Source organism: Hippocampus comes, unplaced genomic scaffold (genome assembly GCF_001891065.2).
Source record: "Hippocampus comes isolate QL1 unplaced genomic scaffold, H_comes_QL1_v1.1 scaffold145, whole genome shotgun sequence".
Classification (NCBI taxonomy): Eukaryota; Metazoa; Chordata; class Actinopteri; order Syngnathiformes; family Syngnathidae; genus Hippocampus; species Hippocampus comes.
In genome coordinates, this window is record NW_017805994.1 from 321,168 (window position 1) to 348,573 (window position 27,406).

Sequence of the window (27,406 nt, forward strand, 5' to 3'; positions counted from 1 at the left end):
CCCACCCACCCACACACACACACACACACACACACACACACACACACACACACACACCTGCTTTGTGGTGTCATCCAATCCACTCTGCACTCACCTGTAGATGTAATCTGTGAAGAATTGCCTCCTGTCTCCCGATGTGACCTCTCAGGCTTTTGGGAAGAAAGGCCTTGCGACACCTGGATTGCAGGGGAGGCTGAAAGTTGAAACAGTCTCTCCCGCTCTCCCTTTCTCCTCTCTTCTCTTTCGACAGCTCCCAAATGAGGAAAACATCCTTTTTTTTTTTTAACTCCCGACAGCTTTTTCGGGCGCGGCGGCTGCTACATTTCCTTCCTTGGCCCGCGTTTTAGGCGAGGCCTGGCGCTTCGTGAAGTGTAAACCTCCGTCTCGATGTTTTCCAGTAGCCGGAAGCCAATCCTGAAAACTTCTCTTGCTCTCGTGTGCAACCAAAAGTGAGAAATTGAGGCGATGTTGCATAGTGGCCCCTTTCGCACTGTTGCTTAACCCCCCAACCCCCCAAAAAAACCCAATAACAACAAACACAGAAAGCAGTAGTACAAGCAACAAGCTAGCAGTTGATGCTAAGCTCTCTAAAGTGAGGAAATCTAAGAAGCCTAATAAGTGTGCTCTCATTTGACTCCTGTTGTGTGTGTATGTGTGTGTGTGTGTGTGTGTGTGTGTGTGTGTGTGTGTGTGTGTGTGTGTGTGTGTGTGTGTGTGTTTTTGCATCCAGGCTTGGCCTCGGTGGCAGGAATGTGCGAGCCGGAGCGGAGCTGCAGCATCAATGAAGACATTGGCCTCGGCTCGGCTTTCACCATCGCACACGAGATCGGCCACAAGTGAGTGCAAATGATTTTTTTCCTGCGGCACGAAACTAAATGGCTGGACACTAACCACTGAAAGACCCTCGAGTGAATTGAAAGATTTGTTCCTAAATACACGATCCGCGTTTGGGAGACCATTGCTAAAAACATGCAGAAAAACTGCAAACTATGTCGGGTGAGGCACTTTGTCTCGGGCAGATATCAGAATTTGTACAATGAAGATAGAGTTTTCCACAAATGGTCACCATTTCTCCTGTGGACTCACACCTCTGTATGAACTATAATAGACAGATTGTCAATAAATAGAAAGCACAGTTCTTTGAAAGAGAAAGAGATGGATGCCAAAACATCCGCCTCGTGATTGGGCTCCATCATGTGACCCGAGTCAAACGTCGCGTGACCTCCCGTGTGCCTTCCGACCACCTTTAAGCCTTTCTACCTCCTCTCAAGCCGCGTGCCTCGGGACTTGGCACGAGCTCCGTTGGGCTCCGAGTCCGGCGTGTCGCGCGTGCATACCTTTGGCTCGCGACTCCAGCGCGCAATAATGATGATGTATTAGCCTCCCCGGAGAGTTGTGCAAGATGGCGATTTCCTTTTATTATGTCTCGTGTCTGCTTCTGTTGCAAAGGGGCCCGTTGTAAAAATAGTCAATGCCTGTAGAAGATGTATAAGGAATAACAGCGTGGCCAGGCCTGATTTATTTCCAGAGCGTTCTAAAATGTCACATAGGCGGCCCGCGCTAGAAAAACAGCTTGAGACGGCGCGATGCGGTCGGGTTTGTTAAATACATTAGAGCTGATTTGTGCTCTCGGGGCCGGCAAGGAAAAGTTTAAATTGATTGTTAAGATGATTAGTTTTCAAACTCTCCAGCCCGGGAACTCTCCGGTAATTGATCCAAAGGAGTCACGGCCATCCCTCACTACTTTCCAGCGTCTCTGGCGGCCCACTCAGACCTGCCGGCGCTGATTGACAGGCAGGCATCACATGGGTGACTAGGACTTGGGAGTTTTCAAAATTTGGGAGCAAAGTTGGATGGCTGTCCGTAAAATGGGAAACTGTATGTACTAAGTCCGTTTCAGTTAAAGACGTCAAATTTGGTAGACAAATCTATCACATCAGGACCCACAAAAAGTCTTCAGAAGCCATGTCTGAAAAGCCACAAGATGTACGTCCATTTAGTTTGAAGTGGCTATCTTGGCACGTGCACCTCTTTCAGAATTTTTAAAAAGAATTCAGCGCCCAAAGCTAGTATGCTTTGGGGAAACAACATTTGCGAGACATCTCTATCATGAATAGACCCACAAAAAAGCCTCAAGAAGCCATGCCCAAAAAGACAGAAGAAAGGGCTCGCCAACTGCCTCCTGAATTTCAAAAATAATAATTAATCCAAAGCCAGTTTCACTTAACAACATATAATTTGTTTGCCATGTCTGTTAAAAGCCAACCCACAAAAAAGGCTCAAGAAGCCATGGCTGAAACCCGTCAAGAAGTGTTGTCTTTTACCTTGCAAATGCCCTGAGGATATTCAAATGTTAAATTAGTCAAGTATTTAGCCCTCAAAGCCGGTCTGCTTTCGGCATACAAAATTTGAAGGACATCTGTCAAGAGTATGCCCACAAAAAAGTCTCAAGAAACCATGCCCGAAAAGACACACAAAGTCTGCCATTTTGGTTTGCCCGTTTGAGGGTCATTTCCAGGAGTCCTCCAAGGACAGACTCAGTGAGAATTTCTCCAATTCTTGTTATACCATACATGATTGGTGAATTGACAAGAAGTCGTCGGATGTGCCCACGGCATGGCAAAAACTAAAACAAAAAAAATGCCATTTACAAGTCAAAGCCAAGATCAGATCTGGAACAAATATTTAAATGAAATGTTATTAAGATGATGAGTTTTCAAACTCTCCAGCCCAGGAACCCTCCAGTAATTGATCCAAGGGATTCCTGCCCTCGCTCCCCCCCGCTCCCTGGTGACCTGCTCAGACCTGCAAGCGTTGATTGACAGGCAGGCATCACAGTGATGATTAGACCTTTTTGCTCATTCCTGCTGAGCTCCAGACAGGGTTTGACCCTTGACCCGGGGCTGCTTTCCACACAGCTGTTTTAAGAGCCGGGGGAGCGCCTTCTTTACGGCCGAGGGACCGAGGCGGCGGGCCGTTGTGCTAACTCATGATGCTTTCCACTCGCAGCTTCGGCATGAACCACGACGGCATCGGCAACTCGTGCGGCACCAAAGGCCACGAGACGGCCAAGCTGATGGCAGCGCATATCACGGCCAACACCAACCCCTTCTCCTGGTCGGCCTGCAGCAAGGACTACATCACCAGCTTTCTCGAGTAAGTGGATGATGCCTGCTCGCCCCGAAGGGCCTATGGAAAGCCATTTTTTTCAATCTTCTTGATCGAGCTTAAAGTCGTACTTGTTCACCAAAAGTGGCCTTTGAAGTGGAAAGAACCATTACGAGTACAACACAATTGTCCTACTGATGCACACATACTAGTTTGTCTGACAAGAGTCGACCCACAATAACGCCTCAGGAAGCCACACCTTCAAAGAAACAGGAAGTCTGCTGTTTTGGTCTGAGGCAGCCATCCTAGGGTCATTTTGGCTATTTCCCAGGGTCCTTTGAATTCAGTCACTCGCTCTGTACACACACACACACACACAAAAAAACTCCACAAGTTCTGAGCCAGTTGTACTTGACAATGCAAATTTGGTAGGCATGTCTGTCATGAGTAGATGCACAAAAAGTCTGAAGAAGCCATGCCTGAAAAGAAACAGGAAGTCTGCCACTTCGGTTTGAAACGGTCATTTTGGCTCGCAAGTGCCCTTCCAGAATTTCAAAAAGAATTTGGCCATGAAATTAACACCATGAAATTTGGTAGGCATGTCTATCATGAGTAAAGCCACGAAAAAGTATCGGGAAGCCATCCTTCAAAACACATAGGAGGCCTGCCATTTGAATTTAAGCGTTCAGCTCGCATCGTTAACATCCTACAAATGTCAATTTATTTATTTTAAGAATTCAGCCACCAAGAGCCAGTTTCACTTGGCAACATGAAGGTTTGAGGGCGTGTCCATCATGAACAGACGCACAAAAAAGTCTCCAGGAGTTTTGACATTTTGCTTTGAATTGAATTTCAGCCATTTCCAAGGGTCTTGCACATACAAACTCATTCGATACGTTTTGCTTGATGACCACCTAATTTGAACCTAGTCTACTAGACGACGGTAGATGGTAAAGCATTTGAGATTTTTTTTTTTTTTTTTTTTGGTCATAGCAGCCACGCTTCTAAATGTCCATTCCACAAGAGCGAATCTCAACGAAGGTGAAGTAACAGGCTGGTCGTCTGCCCGCCAGTGACTTTCCCCATTAACTTAATCGCCTCCATTTCATCAACACGTCAGATGTTCTGAGGGCGCCAACGACAGTGGCGTCCCTCGCACCACAAGGTGAACCATTTAGCTCATGTGGAGCTCCGCTCTGTTTGGATGACAAAATGACAAAAAGTACTCGTCTGACTCACTACGAACACATCGTCGTCCTACTCGTATGCCAACGCTGTCCTCCAAAAAGCCGTCCATAATATCCATCTTAAGGGATAGTACATGTACGAGTACACTCTTTGTCCTCATTGATAAAAACACTCATAGAATGACTAGTGCGCACTAGTAGAATGATTGTGGCGCTACTAGGAGGGTCTAGTACAAGCCTCGTAGTACGTGATCCACGCCAAGCCAAGCAGTGTTACTAGTACAGCACAGTAGTTTACTGCTAACGTTTGATTGTGTACTAGTAGGTCAAAAGTGACCAACGAGTGAGAATCGATGATGTACCAGAACACGGACCTCAACCTGGATTTGGAGAATACTGACGAAGATTCTGTTGGTTCATCTGATACCTCACTCATAGCAGTTGCCCAACTCGTTCTTTGAGTGTGCACAATTGTTTTACTAATGAGGACAAAGAGCATACTAGTACATCGGACCTAAAGTTGGATATCAAGGATACTGAATAAATGCTCAAATGGCTTGCCATGCGCGCATACGCACACACACACACTCACACACGACTGCACGCTCACAATTTTTTTTTTTTTTTTGTGTCGGAATGAGGCCCCGCTGGCTGCCAGCCTGGCACGGTGAAAAACGTGCACGGGACTCAAGTCAGACGAAGCCAGACAAAACATCTGGAGTCGGCCTTCAGCGTCTGGCAGAAAGCAGATACCCGCCAGCCTGACGGGGAGCTCCTGGCCCGGTTGCTCCTCGCACGTCACGGCCAGTTCCCGATCAGAAGTCAGGCGGACACTGGAGTCAGGCGCTCGTTGCCGTCTCATTCAAAGACACCCCAAAAAAGATGAACTAATACGTCAACGAATAGTCATAAAACACGTGATGATGGAATATTGCTTAAAACGAAATGTCACCGCTGCGATGTTGTTTTGTCACAAAATCTTTTTGACATCCAAAGTGAGGATAACAACTTTGGAAGTGCTACAGAGAAGACGGCATTTTATTTTCGCGCGCAACAAAAATATGTGCCCTTTGAAAAAAAGACACTCGGTTGAAGCTGACTTTCAACTAAAATAGTCCATATCTAGTTGAGTCCTCCCCCATATTCTTGGAATGAAAGCCAAACTTAAATGATCCATGTGCAGCCAACAAAAACTGCTGTCTGCTTCTGTGTTCCGTCATCATTTATTCGCATGTGGAGCGTGCAGTCAGCTGTCAACATGAATTCAAAAGGACTACTCCGCATCGCGATGTCAAATACATATTTGGAAAATAAGAGCCAGTTTCAATATTCATTTGACCATGTGACTTTTTGCTCGTGAGGATCAGTGCACAACCTCCACACGTCAAAGCTGGAGACATCACCTTCATTTTCACACACGTCATCTGTGCGGCGTGAGCCACGTTTGCTTTGAATGACGTCCATGTCGCACGTAGAGAGACACAGCGGAAGGATGAAAGCGCCATTTGTGGCTCTGGAGCCGCAGGTTGCAGACCGCTGAATAAATGGAGGCATTCGGTAAAGTACAGATAATTAGGGACATAAATGCTAAACGTTTTCCGTGTTGCGCAGGACCACCCTTAAGCCTCTTTATATGCCCTCGGTGCGTGATTCAGGCCTTGGCACGGTCGACTTCCAAGTCCGGCAGAATTCTTGCCGCGCCGCCTCTTTTTGCCGCCGCGCAAATGTCCGACAAGGCGAGCGTCTGCTTGGCAGAAGCCGCCAGACCACTCCGGCGAAAACATTTAGCAGCAATGGAGAAAACGCCTTTCAGACGGAGTGGATGTAAGAACAGACCTTTGCAGGGGGGAGATTCTCTGACCTCCCGTTTCAACGGGAGGTCAGAGTCGCACCAAAGTAGCAGACAGCGGCCTTCTGAAAGCCGCCCCACCCACCCACCCCCTCGCTCGCTCCCTCTGCACCCATTGCCCCGCCGCATTCGTGCGCAGCGCCGGAGCGGCCACGTGATTTACGAAGCGGACCCCGCGCCACTGTCTGCGGCAATAGAAAAGGCTTTCATGTGTACGTTTGAACAACCAGGCGGGTTTCCAGACAATGTCCCGTCTCGGCCTTGACGCTCTTGTGAACTCTGTAAAGATTGTTGTGTGAATGGCCTCAATCATTCAGAAGGAGTTTCACGCAAATAAATTGGCTTATCCAAAGGGGCAATTGCCAAAAGTCCACCTTTCATGATTGTTCTTCATCAGAGGAACTGGAATTGCTCCTGAATAATCCCTGTTGAAGGTTACGCCTAACTCCCTCTCTCTATTGTCCATGACACAATCCGTACATTAGGTGAACGGCATCACAACGTCGCAGATGTAACGGCCAATCGAATATGCCATGAGCTTTGACAACACCGTTTTGCGGTATGAGGCGAACGCCAAGTCGTACCGATACAGCATATGCATTGTAGTGTGTTTTACAGCAATCAACATGATGTATGATTTCATCTGTACCTGTGGCTAAAAAAGCAAAGTGTGGAGAGTCTCTGTTGGCAAAGATGACCTTTGCCAAGAGTCTCTGATATACCAACACCATGGCCTTTATTTCTCACCTGTATCCTCTCTCTGTAGTTTTAAAATATAGCTACAGCAGTCAGGGCATTCCGCTGCTTCCTTCCAGCGGCAATTGCTTTCAACATGACGGCGCATGAGAAGTCATTGCCTGGTGTTCATCTTAACAAACCGGTCTTGGCTTTCCACTGTTCCCTTTTTCACACAACTGCCGTATGCCCTTTGTTCTGGCTCGTGTACTACTTTGGAAGCCAGAAATTTGTCAAGCGCCCATGCCAGGTCAGTACCTTTTGCGCAAAAATGGAAAGGTACTGCCGTTGAACTCGCAAGGCCCTCGAGCAAAGCAGATAATAGCATGCGCGATTGTCACAAAATGTTTCCGGCTGAAAGCTGTGAACCGAGCAGCAACCGGGATGGAGATGACAAACAAAGAGCCATTTAGTGTGCTCAAAGGAATCCGGTAACCGAACCCCTGCACGTCTTCTCTTATGTTACACCCCATTTGACATTTTTTTTTTTTTAAACTTTAATTTCGTTTTTTATGCCTTAGTGTTTCCAACAAAAGGGTTTTGTCTGTAAACTCCAATTACCCTGCCGTAGCCAGCCTCCCCCAGACAGAGCTTTTGGATATCACACACACGCTTCTCTCCCTGCCAAGTAAACAACTTTGGCCATCACGTTGGCCTACATTCACTTTCTTGCAAGGCTTTGTTTGGCTTTTTAAGAAATGCTTTATGAACACACTCTGTGGAAGAGTTCAGGTCGAGTTTACGCGACTGCGGCCAACCTGAAAGCAGCGCTTGGGATGGTTGAAACGCCCGAGAGGAATCGGGCCCACGGAGCCACAAGTACTCTTGGCACCTTTTTGTGCTCAAGGCCCACATTTGACTTTTAAAATGGACAGGTTTGGAAGGTGCAGTGTAGCTCTACTGACATTATCCAGATACGGAACGGAACAGTATGGGACCTAGTCGCGAAACTTTCTGTTCTTTGCCAATTAATTAACAGCCACACGCTGACGATCCCGTTACAGAGGACAGGACAGAACCCCCAAAACCAGCCGAATATACCAAGGTTGTAGAACTAGACCAGAAAGGGAGAAGACATTTTGTATCTCACCAATAAATTAACGACCAGTGCTAAATGCTGATGCAATGCTTTAAGGGGAGAGGGCAGGCGGTGAAAAACTTGACGGTTAGAATAACTAAAGACATAGTGACAGTGTCCCTGAAGGGACAGGACAGGACCCCGAAAACCGGGTGAATTCAACAAGGTTGGAAAAAGAAGGCAAATAGTGGCAAGACTAAAGCCCCATTTCGGGTTCATTGCCTTTCACGCCGAACAGCAACCTGTGAAAATAAGGTGGAAAATTCCCTGTCAGGAAACGTAGCCGTCTTCATGTTGTAGGACTATTTAAGAAGAAGACATTTTTGGAAGAGGCCCGAATTATCTTCAGTCATCTTGTCGTCTGCATTTGTGTTGTCAGCGCGCCCATTTTTCCTGTGGTGGGATGGGAGCCTTCCACCACAGCTGCCACAGCTGGAAAGTACACGCTGTTATAGTAAACAGGCTTTTCCAAATGAAATACACCAGGTCCGTTATATCGTAATTGGGTAATTGTCTAATGTTAGCTCCTCGTTGAAGAAGCTCAGCGAGTTGCTCCGCAGTAAACACGCGCGTTAAATCCAACAAGTCTTTTAATTTTCCGGCGCCTTCTCTTTGTGAGCGCTCGATTCTCTTTGAGCAAACAGCATACAGACCAGCGGTCTGTATTGCCCAGCCTCATCCTTTCCTGCAACTGACTGTCTCTCTCGTCACATGCAGGAGCGGTTAAGTCGTTGAAGCCGAACGAGGAAGCGTTGCCTCGGGGCTCTTCTCGTTCTTCAGTTTATGTCGATCACGCAAGGGGGTGCTTGGCCGTAAAAGTTCGAGCTGCAATGACTGAGGCGATCGCTCGAATCAGTCTTCTGCATCAGAGCACTGGAACATCAGGCAGACGTACCAGACATTGGGTGTCCGGCACGTCGCGCCTTTGGCAACAGTGGTAAAAGTGGTGGAGGCCAGCCCTACGTTCCGCGCTTTAGGTAGCGCTGAGGGTTTTCACCACGGCAAGTGTAAAATGAAGTTTGAAGTGATGGAATTGGAATGGTGTTCAAAGGAAGAGCCAACACAAGTACGATACGGAAATAATTTGGGGCACGACGGCAACCGCGTGTCTGACTGAAGGCGTCTCGTATTGCGTGGGAATCGGCTGCATCCGTACCTCGGTATTTCAAGATGCAAAAGCAGCCCTTTTTGGTCTGGTGGCTACTGACGCGGTCCAAGTCCATTTGTGCAAGAAACAATCCTATTGTAGCTTTGTGTTTTTGACAGCTCAGGTCGGGGGACGTGTCTGGACAATGAACCTCTGAAACAAGACTTCCTGTACCCAACAGTGGCTCCGGGGCAGGTGTACGACGCCGACGAACAGTGCCGCTTCCAGTACGGTGCCTCCTCGCGCCAGTGCAAGTATGGGGTAAGAAAGAATATAGATATTTTTTTTCCAATGTTCAAAAGTGCGGAACAGGAGTCTATTATATAAATATGTGCAGTGGATTCACGAACAACGCCTTTGGACGTGAGCCAATCAGTCTGCCTGAGTGTTCCACTCTGTCGATGGATGACCAGCCAATCGAGACGTCGTCGCATCTGGAACGTTCGGGCATGGTCTTAAAAGTTTTTTTCAAACGGGTCCTTGAAAAGTCATGGAGAGTTTTTGAAAAGCACTTAGCGGTTATCGCATTTGACACCCCCCCCACCCCCGTGCACATATTTAGACTCACGCAGGCGGCCTGTCCTTGTGGGAAATGATCTAATAGGCTCTTCGGGTTTATATTTCCTGTTTGAGAGAAGAGGGTAGGGTATTTTTTTTGGGGGGGGGGGGGGTTGGCTGTTTAATTCTGGTCTGACAAGTGGAGCCGGTTGTGAGGTTTCCGTCAGCACCTCCAAAGAGACGACAGATTGAAGTCAACGCTCCCGTTGGGCTGTGATGACGATGATGATGGTGGCGGCGGTGATGGCCTTCATTCAGGCAGTGAAAAGCTAAAGAACAAGATGAAAGAATGATGTGGTAATAGTCAATCATGTAAACCATTAGAATTAAATGCAGTCTTCTCCGGAAAGTGGGACGAGGATTCTGCAATGTGGATATCAGTTTGAGCATAAATAAATCCTGAAAGGGTTTTCCATGGAAGACTCGACCAGCCGTTGTTGTTGCAGTTGGCGATCGCCGACATTAGGCAACATGTCCACATGGCCTTCAAGCGAGTTCCGATGTTTCACTCAAAGTCTAGATGAAGTTGTCATCTGTGGTTGGGCCATGGCTTCGTGGCTCTTCAATACAGCCTCCCACCCTCGTCTTTTTTTTTTTTTTAATCACCAGCTTGTTCTCCCCTGGCGTAAATCCATCAGGCCCATATCCGCGTTGGCGAGGGCCCGGGTTGTTGACCTTTCATCCTCGGCCGCAAGAGCGGACGCAAGTGGCGTAGTTGCTTATTGAAAGCAGCTGGCAGTGGGAAGTGGCTGCAACCAGAGAGGGGTAGTTTACCGCTTTGTTTAATCTGGGGGGAGGCAGGGGGGCCGCTAGCATATTTACTGACCCGGCGGGTCAGAGTCTGCGCACCAGATCACAACTCTTCTTCATGGGCCAGCTCTTCTACTGAGCATGATTGTCCTGTAAAAGCCTTTGAAGTTGGAACATGGAGGGAGACCTGGTGGGGCTTTCATGGCAACTGGAATAGCCAAACTTTGTGCTCGATCACGTGCACACAAAAGGGATGCCCCAATTCTGTCAGGAAAAGGGTTTGGGAACAACAAAATAAGCTGTGTTTTCATTCAAGAAACTTCAAGTTTATAACAGAGATTCCCAAGCTATGATGCGACCTGGGGGTCATACGCAAAATTCGCTTCCGCACCGTTCTAGACCGGGCAGGAATCTGGAGTTTTGTCCAGAATCGAAAATAACATGCACATCCATATGTTCGCAACGGGGCTTGCCCAAATGCTTTATTAATATCGCCTTCAATATCTCAACAGCCAAAGTGAATTTTGGGTATCAACCCTAGCGGGGTTCTTGACGGAGAAGAAAAATGTAAGAAATTACATGTAGAGATATAGTCACAACTCCAACTGTGTCAGGATGTTGAAGGGGGCGCGTGGCTGGAAAAGTCCGAAGGAAGACTGGGAGACAACTGGTGGCAGCTGAAGAGAAGTTTTGGGTATCGACCTCTTGTTCGAGATGGCAAAGGTGTGGAGAATAAACACGGGGGTGTTTGTCCAGACAGTCAGTGAGACTCAAGATATTTGAGAGGCCAGCAGGTCATCTTGTCGACCCGGGAGCCCTGTCTCTCAGCCGGGAACGGCGCTTCCTTGACTTCGCAATCGGGGTTGGTGGCGAGGTGAGCAAGCGTTAGTCACGACTGACTCAAGACATTGAAAAAAACCAGGACCTTTTGCACTGACATTCATTCAGATTCAAACACAAATTACCTCTTTGCAGACTAATGAATTATAGAAACTCCCCATGTCACGAGTGACTTACCCTCCAGAAGACTGTTCGTAGCATAAATTGTTCCCGGGTCATTCATTTCACGATTTTTTTTCCTCAATATATGTTATGTATCGGGCGGCACGGTGATCAACTGGTTAGCACGTCGGCCTCACAATGCCGAGATGCAGGGTTCGGTTCCGGCTCTGGCCTTTCTGTGTGGGATGTGCATGCTCTCCCCGTGCCTGCGTGGGATTTCTCTGTCAGAATGTTTGTTCATGTGTTCTGACCAACTGTTTTTGCCTTCTTTCCTAGGAAGTGTGTAGAGAGCTCTGGTGCCTTAGCAAAAGCAACCGCTGTGTTACGAACAGTATTCCTGCCGCCGAGGGAACGTTGTGCCAGACGGGGAGCATCGAGAAAGGGGTGAGTAAGCTTCTTCTTCAGCCCTTCAGCCCTGTTGGGGCCCCCCACACATTGTGCGATGCTTCTGAATCCGAATAGCACCCGACCATCGCAAAAAAGTACATTGGGCGATTTAGCATAAGCGCTCATTGCCTTCTGAGGCAAGGCTGTTTTGCCTTCTGAGGCTCCTCATACAATAATGTTGAAACGTATCACTTTTGTAATCCATAAAAAGATGGAGTGTCAGTCAAGGAAAGGTTACTACGATCCAATTCATTTGAATGTAAGCAGCGCGCTACGTACGCCGCTCACATATATTATTACCATTCGCTATTACATCCACAGGTACAAATACTAAATATGGTTGGGTATTGTTGTAAACCACAATATGTGTAGTTCATCATTCACTCATTTCCTGATCCGCTTTTTCCTCACAAGCTCACATGCTCAGGTTTAAAAAAAAAACAAAAAAACATTTGTTTATTGGATAAGTTGGGGTTTTTTTTGTTAGTTTTTTTTTCCGGGGGCAGGGGGTTTGTACTTCTACTTAAGTAGAGAGTGTGAGTAGTTTTGCAACCTCTGCACACTAGAGAGGCAAGCTTTACGTCACTGGTGCGCTGTCCATGGCAGCCAGGTTAGGGAGAGACAGTTTTAACGCGGATTACGGCAGTTATTGTGGACGGATGGTTGGCAGGGTAAAAGGGAAGAATGGGAGAGTGTCACGAGTTGTCAGTGGCCATTAGCATTAGCTCAGTGGAGCCTTTGAGGGTTGGGGCCCGCGGACAGGGTCCTGGACAACACAGGGGGCCCCAGGTTGAGCCGGGGGGGCTTTTGGAAGCGCTTTTGGAGCACTTTTTAGGAGCGCTACCCCACCGTTGCCTGTCTGCCCCCGGCCGCGATAGTTTCAAAGGAACATGACTGTCAGCCGTTTCTCACCCGCCGTGTAATGAAGAGAGGCCCGGCCAACAGGAGAGGGCAGAGGGGAAGGGGGGAAGGATGGCGAGGGCGGGGGCGGCTATGAGCTGAGGGGAGAGGGACAAAAAGTGACCCACTGAACTGAGCCGCTTGTATGCTCTCACCTTGCTGGAGGTGGTTGTGTCATGCAAACCTCGCGCCTGCAGCATAATCTCGTTTTCCAGAGCCTCTGCGGACGTGCGGCACAAAGCCAGGGAAAGAAAGGGGACAGTGGCCCGACGTAGCTCGAACGCACCTTTAGTAGTACTGGAGTACGCCCCAACTCGCCTGTTCAGCTTTCTCACCGTGGCATACATGTTATTGGTGACAACGAGGCTCTCCAAAGCGGCCCATGCGGGGTGTGAGCATAGAAGGTGGCAGTCAAATTCATATGTGGTTTAACTGAGTACTACTTAGTTCTCAGTCTGTGCCCATGTTTTCAGCAATTATCTTCAAACATGTATAAGAACTAGTACTTCTACACCAGTCTTTTTTTTTTTTTAAATATGAGTACTTCTGCTTAAGTATGGAAAGCAAGTACTTTTGCTACCTCTGCTCACCTTGAAGCGCACGCTCGGGGCTCTTAACCCACTGACACAGTTGGTGAAACAAAAGACCTGCCTCTGATCCGTTCAGATCTCCCAACAGGCTTAGCATGCAGCTTTGCACCCTCCCGAGGCGCCAGGCCGCCCCTTGCAACCAACATCCCAGAAGACACAAAGAAACAAAAGAGCTCTTCCCCATTAGATAAAACGGCTGACTAAGTGGGCTTCTGTACACGCCACACCCAAAATGCTGGCAAGTAGGACGAAGAAGGTTTCAGGTCAGATGGAAACAAAAGATATGACGACCGGGATAAGTCATCTAGGTTACACCAGTGATTCCCAACCACTTAGTGTGCCGCAAGAGCTCTAATAGTGTGCCGCTGGAAATGTCACTTCATTGGCGAGAATGACATTTTTGAACACTGAAATTGAAAATGAAACATCCCCCGAAAATAACACCTTTGTAATGTGTTGTTTGATGCGAAAAATAGCATTTTGTAATATTTTGCTCCATTAAAAATGTAATAATAATGAAATACAATGAAATTGAATGTATGATTTTCAACCTTTTAACCACATGTCATGCGACAATTCAACGGACATTCTTCTGCTGTGTGCGTGCCTCGGCAAAATTCTCTCAACACATCCATACAGTACATGAAGTTGACAGTCGCAATTGCTCAGTAAGTCTTCACAGGGGGATAAAGCACATATGCCAGTGACTGTTGTTATATTGTCCGTCAATTTGTTCGTGTTCAAATCTCCGTTGCTGAAGGATTACACAGCAATGCTATTTGTGATCCCATCTGTGTTGTTTTGCAATGTTTCTTAGCACGAAGCTAAAGAGATTGCCATGAGGCAAAGCTATGCGCTTGTTTTAAATATCTCAAATGAAATTCTCCAGGTTTTATGTTTAGCTTGACAGTAAACTTCACCTGGGAGAGGCATTAAACAGCATGAAGCCTCTTTTTTTTGAAGAATTGTTCACCGTCTGCCAAAGTGCTGTGAAGTGAGTTGAGTTCACCGCTATGGTACAGCGCTCATACCGCCAACTTTGGCTCACAAATCATTCCGACGACAGCTCATATCCCAAAGAACGTGCAAGTCGTGTCACTCTTAACTCAAGGCACCTAGGTCCCTGGGTAACTTTTGGCTTACTCAGCAAATTCCAGAAAGACAAGCAAAGAGAGAAATAATTGCCCTTGTGACAAACACACATTGGTTAAAAAAAAAAAAAAAAAACACAAGCGAGCTGAGTCAGACATAAAAGCCCTATAAGGATGGCTGCAGAAGTGGACTAATGCGTAAATGAAATTATGGGCAGCGTAATGCCGCGATTGGGAGCTAGTGTGTGTTTAAAAGGGCTTGAAGAAGGATCGCGCACGTGTTGCTTGGGGGAAAAAAAAAGTCATCAGTCAAGCGCTGTGTAGTCTACATTTCATGCCGCAGCAAATTTACAGCCTGGACGGGACGCTCGGAAAACAGTAAAACTGACACTTGTGCTGTCCCAGCTCGTAATAAGTTGCCGCTAGCTTATCGTACTCTCCCGGCTCCTCGTAGTGGTGCTACCAAGGCGAGTGTGTGTTGTTCGGGACCTGGCCGCAGAGCGAGGACGGAGGCTGGGGTCCCTGGTCCATGTGGGGGGAGTGCAGCAGGACGTGCGGTGGCGGCGTCTCCTCGTCCATGAGGCACTGTGACAGCCCAGCGTAAGTAGGCAAAGTAAGCCACAGCAAGCCAAACACACACGCACCCGAGGGCCCGCCGACACATGCGTGTGCTCGTCAGCACGTGTGCGTGGAGCAGGACCCGCCAAACAAAACCGGAGACGATCGTATCACTACCTCATACGCGGGATTCTCAGCTGTGGCAGGAAGTAATGACTGGCCGACAGCTTGACAACATTGCAGATGTAATGACCAATCAAAAATGCACGGAAGCTTTCGCAACAAAATAATTTTTGCGTACCAAGCCTGAGTGAGACCCAGCTTACTCATTTTCACTCTCTGTATTTAATTAGCATCACGCCAAGTCAACACGAGGCGAAGCTAGCAGCCCATGTTAGCAAGCTGACCGGGAATCGAACCTTTGCTCACCAGTCGACCGCTGTGCCGCCGATTCCTAAACACTTTTTTGATTGAAATATTTAATCTTTGTCTTCAAGAAACATGATGCGGTGACCACGCTTGGTACGGCGGTGCCATACCAACCGCCACTGTGGCTACAAAGCAAAATGTGGAGAGTCACAGTCGCTGTAGTCAGCGAATGGAGAGATCGATCACTGCCGTCATTTCACGCTCTATTTCTTATCGCCCGTTTCGTTTGTGCCCACCCATTTTTTTCCCTGACAATCGCGCAATGGTTTTGTGGTTGAATAAATAACAGCACAGTCAAACATATCAGATGTGAGCCTCTAAATGTGATACAGGGTTGCAGTTTGTCCATTACAGCGTGTCAGTAGATGTGTGCTACTCAACCGTTTGCGGTCTAAGTCCTCTACTGTCGTTTTTCTTTGACAATGGTGCAGATCAGCCACGTTTGGACGCATCGCTCGGTGTGCAGCAGGGCCCTAACTTGGAAGCTGAAAAAAATTCCCAAGTTATTGTGTCTGTCCTTCTTTTCTGACTTTTGTCTTTGGTGGAACTGTGGAGGCCCCGGGAAGCTGCAGGGTTGCTCTAGAGGGTTTGCTGTGATCGGCACAGATGCAACTCTTGTCTGGGCCATGTGTTTGCTGAGGTTGTTGCTATGACGACAAATGATGTCATCTCTCATTCAAGTGTCCTGTGTCCCCACTCAGGCCTTCCGGAGGAGGAAAGTACTGCCTAGGGGAGAGGAGACGCTACAGGTCCTGTAACACTGCCGTGAGTTTCTCGTCTTCTTCTTCTTCTTCTTCTTCTCCTCCTTCTTGTGCAACCCGAAGCCTGCAAGGGGCTTTGCTACACTTTCTGGGCAAGGTCTTTCGAAGGTCAGTGCACAGCTTCCTGACTTCCCGTCTCGGTGGAAGTCCAGTGAGACAGAGATTTTTAAAAAAAAAGGCAATGATTCAGTATTCCCGCGTGGGATCATTCCCGACAAACACATTGCTCATGACACTTCCTTGGAGCGCAAGCGGACGGCAGCTTCGCACTTTACTGCGTGAAAAGCAACAGGCCGAGGGGTTTGGAGCAACACTTCAGATAAATATTTAACGTGGCCACGCGTCGACACCCCACCTCCGATTTTTTTTCTTGTCAATGCAAGAATCTGAATCATCTTTATTGGCCAAGTATGCCAAATACTACACGAGGAATTTGTAGCTGGAGTCACTCTTGTCCCTTTGCAAAAAAAAAAATACACTACACTGACCCGCCATTTATAGCGGGGGATAAGGTCGAGACCCACCCACGATAGATCAAAACATGGAGAAACCGTATAAAAAATCTTTGACAATGAAATTTATGAAAGCCTACTTTTAAAACTAGAAATTAGTGCCTGTTCTCACCTCCTCACTGTCAAGAAATGGGATACATTAGCGCCACGTCACTTTGAGGAAATGAATAAAAAGATTCTCAGTCACATAGTTTTCCAAAAAGATGCACAGCGTGCTTGCTCTAAGCTGTTTATTTGTCACTTACTGAGTTCAGTCAGGGGGAAAGGGGCTGCATTGTAAATGTCAAGTCAAGTTGGGTCAGCATCACGTCAAATCCAGTTAGATGTGTTCCTGGGCAGGGTTGCGTCAGGTAAAGTGGCGTCGGATTACAAAACAGGTTAAGTCGGGTCATGTGTGGTCAGTTGTCAAAGAATAATCTGTACATCATTTGTTCCGTACCTGTATCTTTTTTATTTCATGCACATGAATGTGTATTTGGAACTTGTGTTACGATAATGAGCTGCGGTTTCATTTTTCGGTTGTCAATCTAAAGTGGAAAGAATGAATGCTGCAGATTAAAATCTGTCAACAACAAAAATGTCTTTTGTCTTTGTATGTGTGGTAGGCCTGTCTTTCGGGATCCCGTGATTTCCGGGAGAAGCAGTGCGGCGACTTTGACGCCATGCCTTTCCGAGGGAAGTACTACAACTGGAAGCCTTACACCGGCGGTGGGTTTGATAAAATCATGGAAAATATCATTGGCAGCCATAACTCAAGTGAGAGATGTGCTAGTCGAGAGGTATTTGTCCCTAGAGAAGGCTCTAGAGTCCTGATATAAGATTCTGGTCCTAATAGAAGATTTTAGTGCAGAAAGAAGGTTCAAGTCTCGGGCAGGGGTGTCAAATCCGGAGCCCGTTTAGCTGCCGGTTGAGTAAAAGCACCTGTGGCTCAAGCCAAACTGTGGCAAAAGCCAAACTGTGGCAGGGTTTTTACTTTCGAGACCTGGATTTGACACCTCTGGTCCCAGGAGAAGATTCTCATCTCAATCGAAGATTTTAGTCCCATCAGAAAGTTAGTTATAAGGTTCTAAGGTTGCCTTGTGTCACAGGGGGCGTCAAGCCGTGCGCCCTCAACTGCCTAGCGGAGGGATACAACTTCTACACCGAGCGCTCTCCGGCTGTCATCGATGGCACGCGATGTCAGGCCGACTCCCTGGACATATGCATCAACGGCGAGTGTAAGGTGAGCAAGCTACTTCATCGCTTCATGGTACAAGGCTGCAGTGGGTTTATTTCGATTGTGCAAGGTGGTCGCCTTCATGAAAAGCCGCAGTGAGAGGATGACTCCGTGCTTCTGCAACCGCGCCTCTGTGTACGACTACGTATGAGTGCACGATATGATATGTGTAGAATAAATGTTTTTCTGCATTGCAGCACGTGGGCTGCGACAACGTGTTGGCGTCGGACGCCAAGGAGGATCGATGCCGAGTGTGCGGCGGCGACGGAAGCGCCTGCGAGGCCACCGAGGGACTCTTCAACAACTCTCTGCCCCGAGGAGGTGAAATAAAAAATAAAAACACATACATACATTGTAATTAAAAAATGGTGGAAAAAAAAAATAACTCAGCCCACAAAGGCAGTTAAAGTTAGCGACATGGAATCTGGTAGACATTTTCTGTTATGAGTTGGCCCCGCAAGAAAGTCGTCATTATGTGACGTAGTCTGGAAGTGACAAACATCTTTGTCCTTCTATGGTGGGCTGAGTGTGCGCATCTAAAAATACCTGTGACGCGTCCTCCCGCTTTTTATCCTTTTTTGGACCATTTGGCCTTTCATTTTGACTCCATTCTATACATCCACTCATTAAAAAAAGTCACACTGCACTTCTCTTGCAGGCTACATGGAGGTGGTCCATATCCCCAAAGGTTCCGTTCACATCGAGATCCGAGAGGTTACCATATCCAAGAACTACATCGGTAAGTTGTTATCCATTGTAGACGGTTGCATTGCATCTGGAATCCTCTGATTGTACAATATGGAGCGTAACAGTTGAACAAAATGATCACACTCCAATCATGTGGCCCCAGCACATTCCTTCCTTTAATTACAAGTAGCAAGGTAATTTATTTTACAAAAGCCCTTTTTCCATTGTACTGGCACTCCACTGAAACAGTCTGGTTCTATTCTGAGTGGTTGCTTTTCCATTATACTTTTTCGGGGCCGTGCAGTTACAATGGAGCCGTTCCGGTTCGAAGACACAGGCCATGACGTCACTGTGTTCTGATTGGGCATTTAAGCGATGCGGCAAAGAACTCCACGGCACACGCCCATATTCTAGTTTGAAGTGAGCAAGACGCAGCTGCCGGCTGCCAAGTCATAAAAAGACATTATATACAGTCCACATATGTTCATTGTATTGCATTACGCTACACGCCTATCCCAAAACCAAAACTAGATCATAATTCCTACAGTTCAAACATACTGTAGTCTCCCAAAAGAACCGCGTCCATTTAGTTCCTGGAACTCAAACATTCCGATTATTATATATATTATATGTTACCAGTACCAAGATCTGAATTTTCCCGAGAATTTCCTCTGATGCACGTTTCACATTTCAGCGGGAACGTAACCCCGAATGAGCACCTTTGGGAGCACCATGATGCCTTTTAGACTACAGGAGCCGTTCTGGGGTAATTTACCCGCACTTCCTGGAAAGGAAAGGTTCCGATGAGATACATGTATATTACCAATGCCAAGACCTGTAATTTCCCTGGAGTTTCCCCTGGAAATGTAGCTTAATAGCACATTTTGGCAGAAGAAACTTGACCAAAGTTGATCTTACGCAGCACTCGCAACGCATCCTGGCTCATTTTTCTCCCTTGGAACAATTTATGACTAATCTGTGACGAGCTTGAAAACATTTTAACCAATTGTACACACAACAGCACTCACAATCAGTGCCAGATGTGCGCTTCTGTCCGAGTCGTAAACACGTGACGCCGGGATGCTTTCACGTGCGTTCGGAGAGCGCAGTTTGTTTTGACAACCGCAAAGCGGGATGCCGTTGAGCAGATTAGCGGCGCCTTTCACCTGAAGTCTTTTCCCATACGTATTGTGTGTCTGCGTCTGTCTGTGAGGACAGAGGCTTGTCGGACGGCTTGAAGACGAACGAGGTGGATGACATCACACCCGCTGATTGTCTCCACCTGTAGACTCCTCAGCTACCGTGCACATCTGCTTCTCGTTCTCGGGCCTCTCCAAAATTGCTTGGTTTGGTCGTCGTGATTATCTCGCAGCAAATAAAAGGACTTTTAAAGGGCTTTCCCATACTCAAATCTTACATAGGTCAGAGAGCACCGATGATTGGCTCGGTGACATGTCTTGGGTTTAACGCGCGCGCACCCACATGAAATTCTGCCCCTGAAGTGAGTTAGCAACATGAAATTTGCTTGACGAGTCTTTCATGAGTAAAACCAGGCAAAAATCGAAAGACCCATGCCAGGAATTGAACAGGAAGTCTCACATTGTGGTTTGAAATGGCCATTTTAAGGCTTGGCCTTGGATTTTCGCTATTGACGGAATGGAACGTACAAAGTATTTTGTCCAAATTTGAAATGCCATTTTTGTCATATCTGGTCAGGAATGTCGTCTTTTTGACTCAAACATTCAATAGCAGCAGTAGTGGATAAATCTAAGAAAACTCACGACACAATATAATGCTGATCTCTCTCTCTCTCTCTTTCAATATCGTATCAAAACAGGATTCATTCGTCGTTGACGGACTGATGAGCTTTCCGTCAGTAGTGACGGCATGCCCAACTGTGCAGTCATTTTAGGCCACGTTCAGGGATGCACGGCTAGGAGTTAGACTGCTTTGTTTTTCTTCGTAAATCTGTTTAATTGTTGGTAGCATACTTCATGCACACAAGGTGAAGTAAAAAGTCTGGACATGCTAGACAGTTCTTTTCGTAAGCCATCTACTGTGGTCGTAGCCTGTTCTCAAAGTTTGATCATCATTCTGAGGACCGGCCTATTCGCCCTTTCCTTCCAGCTTTGAAATCCGAGGGAGACGACTATTACATCAACGGCGCGTGGACCATCGACTGGCCAAGAAAGTTCGACATCGCCGGCACCGCCTTCCACTACAAGAGGCCCACCGATGAACCAGAGTCTTTAGAGGCCCTCGGGGCAACTACAGAGAACCTGATTGTCATGGTAACACATAGGCCAATCAGTTCAGTGACTTTGTGGCTTGGCGGAAACCAAATTTTCTCTCCGCGTCCGTCACAGATCCTCCTCCAGGAGCAAAACCAGGGCATCCGCTACAGGTTCAACGTGCCTATTCAGCGCACGGGAAGTGGCGACAACGAGGTGGGCTTCTCCTGGTACCACCTGCCCTGGTCCGAGTGTTCAGCGACATGTGCCGGAGGCAAGTGGGCATCTGCAATCTTGATTTCTATCATTTGATTGTCTGCTACGTTTAAATATTTGAATATAGTTGAGTCCTCAGTTCACGGTGGCAAATTTGTGTCATGGAACCTGACCACGTATAAGTGCGCAACCCAAAAAAAATGGGTCCATCGTGCACCATCCGCAGCGTGTAAACGACAAATGTATGTCGAGAACCTGGAAAACCAAGGACCCCCCTTGTACCTGCACTCAGCAGCCGTAACACTGGGCCCACCTGCTCTGCCATTTCAAAGATAACAACGCTAACCAAACCTGACAAGCTCGGCTCGTTCACTCATGCAGGCCAACGTCAAACGCTCCAGTCTGCGGCTGCGGGGCAACGTCAGCCGCTGCCTCAGGAATGACTAACGCAAACCTTTTAAAATACCGCGGAATCGGAGATTCTCGATGGATTCCAGAGCAGAAGAGGCAAAAATATGGACACTTTCAAATTAACTAGAAGTACAGATAGTTTTGTACAGAAGGACTTGGGTAAAAGGTATCAGTTAACTCAACTAAAAAAAAAAAAAAAAAAAAAAAGTGTTTATTGAGCACGGGGAATGAGTGCCATAAATACATCCATCTCTGCATTGCGACGCCGGTCTCTCTGGTATTTGATTTGCTACCGATTCCCACCATCGCTGCCAATGGACGACAAGCACTATCTCCAGGGACAGCAACTCCGGCTCCCTACATCTCCCAAACATGTAACAAACAGGATTCCAAAGCCTGCAATGTCTAATTTGCGGCGCATGTGGTGTAATGCAATTTTAGTGAGTTTGATCATGGTGGAGGCAGACCGTTTCTGCCGTTCCTAGCTGCGCATGTTTGCAAATATACAAAATGGGAAAAAAAATTAAAATCCACCCATCCACATGGTTAGACCGTGTTTTGCACTAGACTTAGGCGGAGCATGAAAATAAGACCCATAGTCACTATGGTACCATTTTGTATTCTCTGCGGTATTTCCACTTATTCCCTTTCTATAACACTTATCCTCAAAGCTATCCACCTGTCTTCCCCACCCTCGTCATCGTCAGGCTCCCAGAAGCAGGAGGTGGTGTGCAAGCGACTGGACGACAACTCTGTGGTCCAGAACAGCTACTGCGACCCAGACGGCAAGCCCCCCGACAAGCAGCGGGACTGCAATAGCGAGCCCTGCCCTCCTGAGTACGTCAAATCGGTCCCGGAAAACTCACCAGTTTTCACGTGTATCCTGGTGAAGATGTTTGTATGTGTCCCCAAATTTGTGGGGGATAGTTTCCAGAACCATCAGTGAAAATTTGCAATATTTAAGAAAACCCCCCCAAAAGAAAAAAGCAGAATCGCAAGCAAAATCGAATACCCTATCCTCAAATAAACTCTGGAACGTTCCATAAAAGTGATATCAGTTGGCTTTTGCCCTTAAAAAAGTGTGTGGAGGAAAATAATAAAGCAAGCAGATTTACAACTTTCCGCGCTCACCCGGCGGCAATAATATGCAGCCTGGAGAGCGACCACCTGCGTTTGATGCTCTTGGCATCAGCGTGCGCGCAGGTGCGGGGCGACACAGCAGCCAAGTGGTGCGAAGCGTGACGCCAGCAGACCTTTGTTTTTTTTTTCTGTGCTTAAGAGCGTGCGTGTTGCTCGTCTGGATCCACTCCTCGGCCTACATGCTCTTCGCCGGGTCTTTTATGGGTTAGCGCAGATGTTTGAATGTGGCAATTGCGCGTGAATGATGTCATGTCAGTCACACAGTCAAATTATGCAGCAACAGTTGTGTCTGCAAAGTAGCATTTTTTACAGAAAAGAAATATGCAAGGAGTAGAAATGGTCATTACCCATAGGGACTTAAAAAAAACACTATTTTTTTTCCCAGACAAACGCGGGCCTTGCATTCAATCTTTGTATTTCTGCGCCCTACCAGATGGTTCATTGGGGACTGGTCCGAATGTGGTAAGACGTGCGACGGCGGCCTCCGGACCAGGACGGTCCTGTGCATCAGGAAGATCGGGCCAGCCGAAGAGGAGACCCTGGAGGACACTCACTGTCTCACCCACAGACCCATTGAGCAAGAGGCCTGTAACAACCAGTCCTGCCCGCCTAAGTGGGTCACTTTGGACTGGTCTGAGGTAAACTGTCGGCCATAGCTCATGTCCTAACAAATCCGGTTTCCCTTTTCAATTGGCATTAACAATCCAAAATTGAAAAGGATGGAAAAAAACAGGTGATAAACAAGTAAAAACAATGGTGAAAAAAGTTTTGAATCATTTCGGACAAGCCCGTACAAACGAATGTAGAAAAAGGGAAAATCAACCAAATACAATGCATACAAACAATGAAGGAAAAAACATTCCAAAAATGACACGTCGAAGAAATAACGCATGGAAATTTTCGAAAAAAAAATGAAGGAGGAGGACCGATTTGCGGCACTTGTGTTTTTAGTGCACGCCCAAATGCGGGCCCGGCTTCAAGCATCGCATCGCCTTGTGCAAGAGCAGCGACCTGAGCAAAACCTTCCCGCCCGCCCACTGTCCGAGCCACAACAAGCCGCCGGTTCGAATTCGCTGCAGCATCGGCCGCTGTCCTCCTCCGCGCTGGATCCCCGGCGAATGGGGGCAGGTACGTTTCTGTGTGTGTGTGTGTGTGTGTGTGTGTGTGTTATTTATTTTTTTTACCCTCCCACCCCTTCTTGCAGTGCTCAGCGCAGTGCGGCCTGGGCCAGCAGATGCGTACAGTGCAGTGCCTATCCTACACGGGGCAGCCATCCAGCGAGTGCGCTGACGCCCTCCGGCCCACCACTATGCAGCAGTGTGAGAGCAAGTGCGACGCCACGCCCATCTCCAATGGCGACGGTAAGATGCCCAGGTCATGTGTGTTGAGAAAATACAAAGGAAAAGTAGGTTTTCAAATTTGTACCACAAAAAGAATAATAATCCTGGAATGCACAATTATGTGTCGTTTCTAAAATTAAAAAAACAGTACACTTTGCATTTTTGTTCTGAAATTGGTTTGAATTCAGACATTTGTATTTTTAAATTAGTTTATTTTCATAATATGTAACCAGATTTTCATGTGTTCATCTCATATTTCCAATCCAATAATAGTTGAATTAAATAATAACCAGAGCATAAATGAATGCATCTACAGTTTAACTGATTCTATTTTGTTTTACTTTAATTACAGCATTACACTTGTACTTTTTAATAATTATTTTTTGTGGTACGACACGGTCAGTGGAGCTCGCATGGAAAACGTGAGCGGCGTGAGCAGGCCAGTTAATGGGATTAGCCGTGGGCTAATTGTCGCTTCACGGACGGCGGTGAGGCAACGTCTGGTCTCATTGGGCCCGGCCCAGGTGGGGGCCCGAGCCTAATAAGGGAAGACACTAGGATCATGATAAGGCATTTGGAGCCGCGGTGCGCTTGGTGTGTGCGTGCGAGTCGTGGCAGCGAGCCCGGAGAGCCGAGCGGGCCAGAATCCTTCTCGGTCTTCGCCTCGGCATCCAAGTCGAGCTGCTGTGTTCCCCGAGGGAGGTTTTCGCCGCATAAGTATTACAATTACGTGTGAGTCACTGCGGCAGGCTGTTCTTCAAGTTATTTTTAGACCTCGACTGTTTCAATCGGCTCACGGGTGAAGTCGTACGCTATGTTAGAGATACAACAAGACCAGATGTGGCATTTTGCTATCTCTTATGGTACATTACTGATACAGCTGGAACAAATCTCAATATTATCAATACAACAAATATCAACTTTGAGACATATGGCGTTGTCTCTCTTGCTACATCATCCACACTAATAGACAGATGGCACTATCCGAACAAAGTACGGCATCATTACCGCTTATCAGTACAACTGGCTATTGTGATGCATTGAACGGTTCTCGCTTACAGTAGTTACCAATATTTTGGGGGGGAAACGCGGTGTCGGTATAAAGTCATATTACCACCACAAGTGGAACACATATCGGCGTTGTGACGTATCGCGTTATCCGTCAGTGTAAGTCATCAAAACAACCGGATGAAGTTATTGTCATATGTCTGAAAGCTGAGTAGATCAGATTCGCATGGCTTAAATGGGAGTGCACAAAAATAAATAAATCCAACATCCACATCCACATACTGGAAGCAATGCAACCAAGAAACACGGCCCAAATGACTGAACCGCACAAGAATCTAGGGCGCAAATATCGCTTAGTGCTTCCAATTTGTATTCAGACAGTCCCGCAATTGCAACGTTCTGACTCGTTGTCGTTTTGTCTGCGCAGAGTGCAAAGATGTCAACAAAGTGGCCTACTGCCCACTCGTACTCAAGTTCAAGTTCTGCAGTCGGGCCTACTTCCGTCAGATGTGCTGCAAAACGTGTCAGGGCCACTGAGCCCAAGGCAAAGATTGGAGGCCCGCGAGCCAGGAAAGGAGTGCCAACCCCGACGACGACTCCGCAGCACCCAAAACGAGAAGTCGACCTTTTGCGGAGCCAAACCACTGCTCAGCCGTCAAGCTGACACAAAAACTGTTCACTTCTGTGAAGTGGAGCTCGGAGGAGGATCGGTTGGTGATGTTATTTTATTATAATAATAATTCCCGGTATCATTGTTGCGTCTTCCTCCGAGTTGCTGTTTGATCCAAAGTGCTGGACACCTGGCTGACAGAGGACGGATGGATGGACAGGCGAGAAACGCTGTCGACGGGCAGACCTTTGGCCTGGCTGCACTTTTTTTTGGGTGTAAAATACCGAACAGCCAAGGATATACGACAGCGCAGAGCAAGCCCCGCCCTCGATCATCAGCGTAACTGTGTATTTATTATCCAAGAGTCACATTGTAGCCTGCTATCTTGGAAGTGAATACGTGTCATCGAACAAAAGCCTGACATAATGCCATGCAGTGTTTCCCCAATCTTTATGAAGCCAAGGCACATATTTTACATTCGAAAATATCTCGAGGCACGCCACCAAACAAAGAAAAAAAAGCAATATTGCATATTGGAAATTACCAAGAAATTAAGAGTAATTTAATGAAAACGTGTTAGTCAAGGATTTTATCATAAGCAGACATCCATACCAAATAGCTCTCCGTGCCCACATGTGAGGGCATTACAGTACCTTAGTCATTCACTACCAGCTGATTTGAACGCAGCCATTTTCTGTATCCCTCCACCAACCCCCACCGACCACAAGGGTGCCTTGCTTGCTAAGATTAAGCCAGCAAATCTGCGTGTAAGACTTGTGATCGATACTCTCGACAAATTGGCATTTAAAAAGAGATCATTAAACTTTATCACAATGGTTGCGCAACTTTGCTTTGATTTTTTTTTTTTGTTTGTTTTGTTTTATTCGGGACTTCCTCCCTTCCGGTTTGATGGGGCACTGAATATGTGTCCCATATATTGAATATCTGTGGCTGTTTTCAGTTCCTCCAGCCAATGAGAACAAAAACGCAAAAAAAAAAAAACAAGTTCAATATGGTGCTTGTGGTGCTAATCATGGTAAATGCTGGTCGTGTTCTTGTCATGTTGTTTGTTGTACCTCACACTGGGAATGTATTTGTTGTAGTATTGTATGGCAAAAAACTAAACAAAACTAAACAAAAAAAATGACAGGACATTTGCATCCCATCACTAACAAGCCATTACTGCTGGCTCAGGAAAGCGAAACTTCATATCGGATTCTTTGTTATTGTTGTTGCTGCTGCTGCTACTTTTTGGTAGCAAACATCAACGTCATTCCTTGAAGGAGGCCGTCAAGAGATGTGGAAAAAGGACAGCGGGAGAGTGTTTGGATTCAAAGCGCTCAGACTTTAAAAAAAAATAATAATAATAAAATAAAAGGGTACTCGTTGCTGTGAACTATTTGAATGTTACATTGCTTACATACTAAAAAGACAATGAAAAGTATCATGTGATGAGTCGTGTATATTTTATATTCAGTGTTGATGTTGTTACATTGTTACAAATCCCCCCTCCCTTCCTCAAAATGTAAATGAGATGCAGATTTATAGCATTGCCTCACAGTTACTTCTATTTTCACTGCATGCAAATTTGACATTTTAGCATTTCGGGGAGGATAAATACAGCAGCCCGAATGATACATTTTTTAATATTTTAATTAAACAAAAAGTTAGATCCAATAAAATGAGCTGTTTTTTGTGAGAGAAGGCACTGTGATAGGGGCTGAAAATGCAACCGTGTGAGCCGGGATTTCTCAGCTGGTGCTTTTCACACAGAGCCCACCGACGCGGGCACCTGATTTGTGTGCACTTTCACACAATGAAGCAACAGCGCACAGCCTGGTGTGACCTGTATAGTACTTGTGGGACAGCAACAATGGCTTTCAACACAACAGGGCACAAGAAGCC

At 46.9% G+C, this 27,406-nt stretch overlaps 1 protein-coding gene across 6 annotated transcripts in view; it reads left to right on the forward strand.

The window, feature by feature from the left end:
• The window catches only part of adamts6 (ADAM metallopeptidase with thrombospondin type 1 motif, 6), a 37,226-nt gene extending 10,301 nt beyond the window's left edge, over positions 1 to 26,925 (forward strand). For 3 of the 6 annotated variants that reach the window (XM_019892347.1, XM_019892346.1, XM_019892350.1), the window contains 16 exons: positions 731 to 836; positions 3,010 to 3,156; positions 9,224 to 9,365; positions 11,691 to 11,798; positions 14,837 to 14,982; positions 16,071 to 16,134; positions 17,248 to 17,350; positions 17,731 to 17,864; positions 18,056 to 18,179; positions 18,517 to 18,597; positions 20,673 to 21,050; positions 22,111 to 22,240; positions 22,977 to 23,181; positions 23,495 to 23,671; positions 23,748 to 23,904; positions 25,319 to 26,925. In XM_019892347.1, the coding sequence (XP_019747906.1) occupies positions 731 to 836; positions 3,010 to 3,156; positions 9,224 to 9,365; positions 11,691 to 11,798; positions 14,837 to 14,982; positions 16,071 to 16,134; positions 17,248 to 17,350; positions 17,731 to 17,864; positions 18,056 to 18,179; positions 18,517 to 18,597; positions 20,673 to 21,050; positions 22,111 to 22,240; positions 22,977 to 23,181; positions 23,495 to 23,671; positions 23,748 to 23,904; positions 25,319 to 25,428 (2,312 nt within the window). In that variant the 3' untranslated portion in view covers positions 25,429 to 26,925. The remainder of the gene's footprint in view (positions 1 to 730; positions 837 to 3,009; positions 3,157 to 9,223; positions 9,366 to 11,690; positions 11,799 to 14,836; positions 14,983 to 16,070; positions 16,135 to 17,247; positions 17,351 to 17,730; positions 17,865 to 18,055; positions 18,180 to 18,516; positions 18,598 to 20,672; positions 21,051 to 22,110; positions 22,241 to 22,976; positions 23,182 to 23,494; positions 23,672 to 23,747; positions 23,905 to 25,318) is intronic. The other 3 variants (XM_019892349.1, XM_019892351.1, XM_019892348.1) reach the window with 2 other exon arrangements.
• The last annotated feature ends 481 nt before the right edge of the window (positions 26,926 to 27,406 follow it).